The 9923-nt window shown below is 43.4% G+C and overlaps 1 protein-coding gene across 2 annotated transcripts in view; it reads left to right on the top strand.

The window, feature by feature from the left end:
• Positions 1–9923, top strand: part of LOC118006572 (A disintegrin and metalloproteinase with thrombospondin motifs 12-like) — a 298824-nt gene that overhangs the window by 232405 nt on the left and 56496 nt on the right. For both annotated transcript variants that reach the window (XM_034999292.1, XM_034999293.1), the window contains exons 15-16: positions 6166–6410; positions 8357–8495. In XM_034999292.1, coding sequence (XP_034855183.1) covers positions 6166–6410; positions 8357–8495 — 384 coding nt within the window. The remainder of the gene's footprint in view (positions 1–6165; positions 6411–8356; positions 8496–9923) is intronic.

Raw genomic sequence — 9923 nt, 5'->3', positions numbered from 1 at the left:
GTTTGGTTTGGTTTGGTTTGGTTTGGTTTGGTTTGGTTTGGTTTGGTTTGGTTTGGTTTTGTGAGTGCTCCTAAGAAAGAGGGAGGATGATGGATGATGTGGAATTAAAATAGGCTGGGAAAGGAGACCAGGTGCTGATCTAGATTACCATTGACCATGGGGAAATCACCCCATTGTACCTCCATTTGTGAGGCCCCTTTCAGCCCTGTCTGGTATTTCTTATCTTCCCACTGCCCTCAGCCCTAAGGCTGATCATTTGTTTGTTGATACCTAAGTGTTGAAATTGGTCTGAGTCTCCAGGAGAAGGTATCTTTATCCATGGCCTTCTTGGACTGTCATTTAGTAGATTTGACACTGTGTGTCACATGGCAGCATCATGCCTTTTAGTTAGTGTCACACTTGGGGAACATAAGGCCCACTATCTTGTAGACCCTCCAGAATAGCTTCCATTTCCTCTCTTGGAGAAAGAAAAAAGAATTGCCCTCTTGGGATAGTGCCATGGTTACTGTGAGTAGAAGTGTCTGGAATTAAAGAACTTAGGTCCAGAACACAGTCAACTGTGTACAGATATCATCACTCATTCATTTATTCATTCACTCTATTACTTGAGAAACATTAAGTACCTATTTTGTGCTTGGCATGGGGGATAGAATGACGAATAAGAAAATGACTCTTTCCACTGCCTTCTCTGCCTTACCCTGTCCAGGTAACAGGCCTGGCCTCCACTCTGCCATGTGGCCCTGAGGCAGAACTTAAATGAGGAGCCTGGTTCAGAAGGAAGTGGTAGAGCATTAAGCTCTGTTCTTCCAAGGGCACCCTGGGCTTGTTACCCACAACATTGACCTTCATCCCAAACTCTTGTAGCCCATTCTTTTTGGCCTACAACACTGACCCATTGTTGTCTAGTTCCTCAGGCTTGGATTTTTTTTTTCCTGTTGCCTAATTTCCTTGATTCTGTATGCCTCACCTACCTTGGTCTTAAATGTTAAAACCCGACAGTTTTTAGCCTCTTGGACTAATTCACTGGCTTCCTAAAATGACCACTCTTGACTCCTCTGGCCTTGCTTGGCGTCTCCAGACTTGACTAATGCCAGACCCAGTGACCACTAAACCAGGTCCTGGTCTTGCGCACACTGGCTGCTTTCATCTGGTGCTGGGAAAAAGCGACCCCATTCTCTGAGCGCCCCGGGACTCTCATGCAGGTAATTGCATCACTTACCTCACTGCCCAAACCGGCAGCCTTGCATCCTACCTCCTTTATTTCACCATAACAGGAATGTGCTCAGACTTTTATTTTAATATCTTTTCTCCTTATTAAATATTATGAAATATATATTAAATACACTTGCATATCTGTTTAGTGGGTTTGATGCCCATCATAGAGTTATTGTAACTCTCTTGGTATATTTAAATTAATTCAGTTTCCTCTGATATACGTCACAATTTCATTTTCACAATGAAAAAAAAATCTGCAGTCTAGAAAGCAGAGGAAGGGCACAGAAAGTTTCTTCTAGAAACCCTTGCTGCTGGTATCCACATCTTTAGGAGATTCCTGGAATGTAGTGAAAGAAGCAACTGCCTGGGATTATGCTCAAACCTGACCTCCCGGATGCCCACCCACTTCTCGAGCCTGTATGTTTACATGCTTCCTTCTTCCAGCTGTAGCTCCCTAGTCTCTGCCACTGATCTTCTTGGTTGGATTCACCTGGAGTTAGGAATTGACACCAGTTTCAAGTTATGTTAAGATTGCTATCTTAATCCCATAATGAGGCAGATTCTCAACTTTTTCTTGGGGCCACTTTTAGTCTCTGTGACACACCGAGGACGCTCATGAAGGAATGGAACCCATCGAGAACACCTCACAACACAGGTTGGGGGGCTGTGGTGGCAGTATGTGCAAGGTCCAGATACAAGTCTGGGCAGTGAGAAGGAAGAGACACTTCTAGGAACCGATGACATGGCTTCATGACACAAGGTTGTCTCTATGCTACACTGCAAGGTTCAGTTTGCTATTGGCTTAAGAGAGAATAGGGTCTGCTGTGTGATTTCAGGTGGGTGAACGACACGAGGAGGTCAGTGTCCAAGAAGAATGGTTTGCCAACAACACACACAACTGCCTGGGACAGGGGAGCCCAGGGCTAGGAGATGAGTCCACAAAGACAGGATGAGAATCTTATAAAAAAACATTTCAGAGGAAGTCTGAGGCAGAAGGTAATGCATCGCAAGAAGAAGGGATGTGGCTTCCTTGAAACCAGAATATCACCTTACTTGGAGACTGTCCTAGGTCATGTTTTCTAGGAAATCCCAGGTTGGAAGGAATGGGAAGGGAAGGAGAGGGACTGGGCCCTCTACTTGACAGTTTTCTTATCAAGAGAGCTCCGGGCTGCCACTCTTTGTCCCAGAAGCATTTAGGGTCAGGAAGCCCCTGTCAACATCTGTTCCCTCTTCTGTGTCTCCTTTCCTCTGGCCTCTAGCAAGAGGGTTGTGGTTACTCATTGCATGTGCCAAGGCTCTGGTGCCCTTACAACCTGCTTTTTGAAATAATTGAAGCTAAAACTCTCAATGTAGGTCATGGCACTTGGACTTCTCAAAAGATCTGCCGGACACATTTATGTGTACATAATTCTTCCTTCCTCTGATTTGGGAGAGGGTCAAATGCAGGGTTGTACCTGAACTTGACATTGACTTCTCATTGCTGTCAAGGCAAGCATCAGAAGATGGACTGGCTTTTCCGAGGAGCCTCCTCACATTAAACCATAAGAGTTGGGCCCACAGTGAGGGTTGTTTTGCTCACCTCGAACTGACAGCATAAATCTTTTTAAAAAGATGAGCTTTAAAAAGATATCTGGGGTTACTAATATGATCTCTTTATGAGCACATTTTTTATTAGAAGTGACAGACTGGAGACCACATACTCCACTGGGTAAATCCTTTTTGGTGGATTACAAAGAACCGTTGGATAAGATGCACTTTAGCACCAATAATCTCTTGTAGCTCTTACGATAATTGCGAAGTGAGGCCAGTCTTCTGCCCCATCCCCAGAGGCCCTGAGTATTCTTTCAGCTCAAGGGGCTCAGGACTCAGTGATGGGATGTTTTCTCCAGGTGAGTCTCCACGGGCCCAGACTCCTTCTTTGAGGTCAAGATTACATTTTCCTACTTCCCCAGTTTTCCCAGTATTGTCCCAGTACTAGTGCAAATGACTAATGTTTATTAGGGAAGGTGGGAGAGAAGTGATTTTATGAATGGAAAATTCACCATTCTTAACACTTTGGAGATAGTCTTACCAACCCTGAAAGCCTTCCTTTGACACAGAATAAATGTCTAAGAGACTTTCCACCCTTACTTTTAAATAAGATTCTCATTTCTGTGAAGAAGACCCTTGAGGATAAGATACTCAGGATTTTTTAAATCTCTTTCTACCAACCACATTTTTTATTAAGAACGCGATTTTAAGAGTTCGCTAGCCAACCCTAGATATAGGTATATGTACTTTCCACCTAGGTGTGTGGTGTGGCATAGATTTCTTCCTCTCATGGGAACTCGGTTTTCTCATTTGGTAAGCAGAAATGTTTGTCGCCATTCATTTCCAATTAAATGTCCATTAATAGCAGATTGGTTAAATAAATGGGTTTATGTCATTTTTGCTGTTGTTGAAATGCTCAAAAAATATGGAAAGATATGTAAGGTATATTAAATTTAAAAAGCAATAGTTGGAATAGTTCATGTAATATGATCCCACTTGTTTAAAAAAATATGTGTATATGGGCTTATACATGCAAACAAAGATTTTGGAAGAGAAATCAAATAAATTATTCACTGTAATTGTCTTTGGAACATAGGACTGGAGATGAAGGAAAATTGAAATTTTTACTTTTCATTTTATCCTCTTCTAAAGTGTGGGCTTTTATGGTCATGTGCAAAGGAGTCTGGTGGATATATTGTGGTTATTTTTAACTCCAAATTACCATAATTTTATTTTTTGGCTTCCCCTTAGATATTCTTTTACAAATATATATATTTGTAAATGTGCATTACTTTTGCTCATGGCTAAATCTGTCTCGGTTTACATCTTCTGTCTGTAAACTGTTCAGAAGCAGCACTTATAGTCACTGAAAACTTTTATTCTAATTTGATGTACCTCCCATTTGAATTTGGAAGAATCTGCCATGATAAACATTTCTAATTTTGGATTTTCTCTCTCAAGTGAAAGATAAAAAACAACTCTTTTGGATTTTTTTCCATTTAGTTCTCATTGGTTTTTTTTGGCGGGGGGGTTGTTTTGTTATTTGTCTGTAAACAAAGGAGATAAGGTGGTCACCACAATATTTCATGCCAGTTGATTTTCCTGAATGAGTTCTGCTATGAGAAGGCATGTGACATCCCAAGTCAGAAAGTGGCTGTTGGTCGCAACACTCCAAAGGCATTTCAGAAAATTGTGTTAGCCTCAATTACACATGATAAATATTTTCCCTGAGCTAGTTATAAATTTGTAGTTTTAGGACACAGTCGGTTGAGTGTCTGACTCTTGGTTTCGGCTCAGGTCATGATCTCAGGGTCGTGAGATCGAGCCCTGCATTGGGCTCCATGGTCAGCGCAGAACTTGCTTCAGATTCTCTCCGTCTCCCTCAGCCCCTCCCTGCTCACATTCTCTCTCTCTCTTTCTCTCTCAAATAAATAAAATCTTTTTTAAAAATTTGTAGGTTTAATCAGCTATTTCAGGCAGGTATTGTAAGGGCCAAATGGAATTGAATCAAATACTACAAGACCTGCATTTTGGTCTGGCTGAATGAGAGCTGCCAGTTTGAAAAATGGAGCTGAGGGTATGGCCTGAGCTTCTGAGCAAATCGTACCTGCTGGCCAGCCCTAGGATTTGAGCTCCCCAGGACTCCCCACTACTGTAGTGTCTCAGGGAGAAGAAACGGTTGCGGCACTTTCAGGTGACAGAGATGAAGGTTTGCTTGTGGTTGAAAAACCTAGTATCTCTCCAGTGCAAAATGACCAGGATGATCAGGGTTTTAAAGCCAGCATTTGTATGGGAAGGTTAAAAGAAAAAGGAATGTTTCACTTGGAAAAGAGAAAAACAATTGAATATCGGAGTTGTGAGGGATGTCAGACACCATCTTGTTGGAGCCCCTTCATTGTACAGATGACATTCGAAGACATTAAATAAGTCAATGAACACCATAGAGCTCACTCAAGATGATGCAGAAACTAGGGCTCACGTGTTCTGACCCCCCTGCCCTGGCACGTTTGCATGTCATCCCCAAAGGCCATGTTCTTTCCATTCTATCACATTTATGAGGTCATGATTCTTAAGAAGCACAAATAGGATAAATGCATAAGGTCCTCAGCGCAGAGTCTGCCAAAGGGAGGAAACCATTATGTGTTAATTCCTTTTGTCCCCGGCATGTCTCCTGCCATGACAACCAGTAAATAAGGGTAGAACTATACCTAGAATTGATCGCCATCTTTAAACGGATGCCCTCTGTGCTTTTTCACAAAAGTAGAATGTAAGTTCATATTTCAGCAAAACATAAAAAGTAAGGAAAAAACCTGTCTAATGAAGAGAATTGTCCAGCAGTATAAAAAGCTGTGCTCAGAGCGAGCTGAGTTTCTCATCACAAGCTATATTCAAGAGCGCCAGGTGGCAAATCAATCCAAGATTCCCTCAGGGATTCTCTTAATGAATTTAAGCTATAATTAGATGATTTCTAAGAGTCTGTCTTTAACTTGCAGGCAGTGAGGACGAATGAGGAGAAGGGTGTACCCGGGGCAATGTTGAAAAGATTCATCTAATAGCAGCAACAAAAGGGGGAGCAGAAATGCAAATGGAGAGCTAGTTAGGGGCTGTCAACTATCAACTGTCAACTTAAAATCACAGAAAAGTCAATGCTGGATCAACCACAAACGTTTCAGGGTCCAGTCTGCATTTATTTCATCTCTCCTCACAAAACTGTGTGCATCCTGAGTCACAGAGCTGCTGGGCATTCCACTCCTGGCCAAGCTCTTTAAAATTCCCCGTGACTAGTGCATCTGCTCATGCCAGTGACCACCCAGGAAGAAGGCAAGGGCGCTAAACAGTGGGGATGAATGATTGCTCAGAAACAGATTGTGTTCAGCTAAGCTAGTGTGCCTCTTTCATTATCGTGTCTTCTCTCCTTAGGTTATGTTGACATCGGACTGATTCCAAAAGGAGCAAGGGACATACGGGTAATGGAGGTTGAGGGAGCTGGAAACTTTTTGGCCATCAGGAGTGAAGACCCCCAAAAATATTACCTCAATGGAGGATTCATTATCCAGTGGAATGGGAACTACAAGCTGGCGGGGACCACCTTCCAATATGACAGGAAAGGAGACCTGGAGAGACTGATGGCCACAGGTCCCACCAATGAGTCGGTGTGGATCCAGGTAATGCAGAAGCAAAGGCAGCTGCTCATGTGTGTATTAGTTAGGGTCTTTCTGTTTCTCTCCCAAGGTGTTTGTTAGGGGGCACTCATTAAGAACCCTTAAAACTTCTTTTAACAAGGAGCAGGGAGGAAAACAAGATATTATTTTGTGCTGTTAATCCTTTATTGCCTAGAAATTGCTGAAACCCCAATAATGAAGTGCCTTGGGCCCTGAAGTCATCTACTGGGAGTTTTGAGTTCAGCTTCCAGTATGATTGACATAGGCTGTTCATTTGAGGGTGATTGTTTCTCAGGTGTGCAGAGGATGCTGTCAGTCGACGTCAGTCTGGCGTGAGCTTCCAGGTAGCTTTCCAGCAGTGGTGATGGACTGACATGTTTTTTTCATATGTTATCATGTGGTTGTTCGTAGGCAGGAGGTTTGACTTTGTGAAACTCTTAGGGGAGGAGGGGATCAGAATGTAGTATGTGCACTTTAAAGACACGGGTGATTCATCTTTCATGTTGGCCAGGAACCATAGAGAAAGAGTGGAATCATTATACCAGTAGAGACGAGGCAGGTTGGGGATGACAAATGGCCCAAGAAAGAGTCAGATCTAACCATATTCAGAAGTTAGAGGGAGGCGATTCCAGAGCCAGAGATCAGAGCACTCACAAAAGCCAGAAATCAAGGCTTGACAGCTATGATTCATAAATGTCTACCTGACATCTTACCTGCCTGCTTGGCAAAGGATTTGTATATGGGAACCCAGATCCCAAGGAGCAACCAATCCATCACCTCTAAGTTTAAGATTAATCCATTTTAAATGTGTAGTAAGGGGCACCTGCATGGCTCAGTCAGTTGAGTGTCTGACTCTTGGCTTCTGCTCAGGTTGTGATCTCAAGGTCATGAGATCGGGCCCAAGTCAGGCTCTGTGCTCAGTGTGGAGTCCACTTGGGATTCTTTCCCTTTCCTTGTGCCCCTTGCCCTGCTTGCATGCTCACTCGCTCTCTCTCTAAAATAAGTAAATAAATAAAATCTTAAAAAAATAAACGTGTGATAAGTAGATTGCTGAAGAGAAGGCCCCAAGAGTGGTATGCCTTGCTAAAGCCGTGACAGTTTTTACCCCAGAACTATATGCTTTAAAGGAACTAACCAGCCTGAGAGCTGGAGAAGAGTTCGTAAGACAACAGCAACAACAATAATAAGTGTCAATGTTTATAGAATGCTAACTGCGGGGGCGCCTGGGTGGCTCAGTTGGTTAAGCGACTGACTGCCTTCGGCTCAGGTCATGATCCCGGAGTCCCAGGATCGAGTCCTGCATCGGGCTCCCTGCTCGGCAGGGAGCCTGCTTCTCCCTCTGACCCTCCCCCCTCTCATGTGCTCTCGCTCTCTCTCTCTCTCTCAAATAAATAAATAAATAAAATCTTTAAAAAAAAAAAAAGAATGCTAACTGCGTGCCAGGCACTATTCTATTCATGCGAATCACTGTACATTTATTTACTTACTGAACTCTCACAACACCCCTATTAGTCATGCTATTATTATCCTCACTTTGTAAATGGGGAAACTAAGGCACCAAGAGATTAAGTAACTTACCCGTAATCACCAAGTTAGTAAGTTCACAAGAGTGCAAGGTGACCCACCAGTCTGTTGTCGGAAAAGATGCTACCACCTTCCCTCAGAGCAGTTTCCATAGGATTAGACCTCCGTGGGAATTCAGCCAAGAAATGATCGAGTGGACAAGAGGTATAGAGAGATAAAGACACGGATGTAGGTAGATAGAGCTACAGATACAGAGAGATGAATCGGTGGACGTAGAGGCAGAGGTGGAGATACGTTCATTTGTTGGCATTTTCTCTGACGCATGCCTTCGTCCCAAGATGATGGGCATCCTGTGGTGTAGTCACACAATGGTGTTCTGTAGTATGAAGTCATGAAAATGTTGTCACCCTTCTTTTGCCTTTTAGCTGCTGTTCCAGGTGACTAACCCCGGCATCAAGTATGAGTACACAATCCGGAAAGATGGCCTTGCCAACGACGTGGAAAAACTGGGGTATTCCTGGCAGTATGGCCGTTGGACTGAGTGCAGTGTAACGTGTGGGACAGGTGAGCGACAGCTGCTGTGTATGTGAATCCATGTCCGCTTCACGAGGGGCCATCGGGTGGTGCCCAGAGGTCCCAACCTTCCACACACGTGGCCCAGGGGCCTCTGTGGGAGTGAATATGCTGGTCATGGTCTAAAGACAGAGGCAGTTTTCCCTTTATACTGTCCTTTGTGAAAGGTTTTGTTTGAAAAAAGTGTTGCGTGTCTTGCTTTGTTTTGTTTTCGGGTTTCTGGAGCTATAACCCACACAAAACATTGTGTACGTTTAAGGTCTACAAATGGACGGCCTGGTACACGTGTGTGTTGTGAAATGTTTACCACATCAGGCCAGCCACCACACCCATCATCCCGCAGAGTTACCTTTTCGGGGTGTGGTGAGAACATGTAAGATCTGCTCGCTTAGCAACTTTCAAGAATACAATACAGTATTACATGTGTTTTATTTTTATCTATTTTTATAAATTTAATTTTATTTTATTACGTTATGTTAGTCACCATACAGTACATCATTAGTTTTTGAGGTAGTGTTCCATGATTCATTGTTTGCATATAACACCCGGTGCTCCGTTACATGTGTTTTAAAAAGCAAAACAGAAAGACTTAATAACCTGGTTGAGGACCTGACTTCTACAAAAGTCAAACACCCCACCCAGAGGCAGACTGTAAATAATGGCCAAATCCAAACCATAACAAGCTCTCCTGATTCCCACCCACTGTTTTTTTTTCTGTCTCCAATTTACCAAGTATTTGTATCTATGAAGAGAGTAGTTTTCTCTCATAAAATCGAACATTGGAGAGATTCCTTGCTGTTAAGTATGTCAGGATGGAGTAAGTTCTTTATTTTTTTTAAGATTTATTTATTTATTTGAGAGAGAGAGGAGTGACAGAGGGAGAGAGAGAATCTTAAGCAGGTTCCCCGAGGGGCATGGAGCCCGACGTGGGGCTTGATCTCACAACCCTGAGATCATGACCTGAGCTGAATCAAGAGTCTGATGCTACTAAACCAACCAAGCCACCCAGGCACCCAGGATGGACAAAGTTCTGCTACCATAATAAAGAAATCAGAATCTCAGGAATTCAACACAATGTAGGTTTATTTCTAACCCATTCTTTTTTTTTTTTTTTTTAAAGATTTTATTTATTTATTTGACAGAGAGAGGCACAGCGAGAGAGGGAACACAAGCAGGGGGAGTGAGAGAGGGAGAAGCAGGCTTCCCGCAGAGCAGGGAGCCCGATGCGGGGCTCGATCCCAGGACCCTGGGATCATGACCTGAGCCGAAGGCAGACGCTTAACGACTGAGCCACCCAGGCGCCCCGGAATATCACTTCTTTTTTTTTTTTAAGATTTTATTTGACACAGCGAGAGAGGGAACACAAGCAGGGGGAGTGGGAGAGGGAGAAGCAGGCTTCCCGCCGAGCAGGGAGCCCGA

Source organism: Mirounga leonina, unplaced genomic scaffold, assembly GCF_011800145.1.
Source record: "Mirounga leonina isolate KUSES-001 unplaced genomic scaffold, KU_Mleo_1.0 Mir_97, whole genome shotgun sequence".
NCBI classification, from domain to species: Eukaryota; Metazoa; Chordata; class Mammalia; order Carnivora; family Phocidae; genus Mirounga; species Mirounga leonina.
This window is presented reverse-complemented; position numbering and strand designations above follow the sequence as displayed.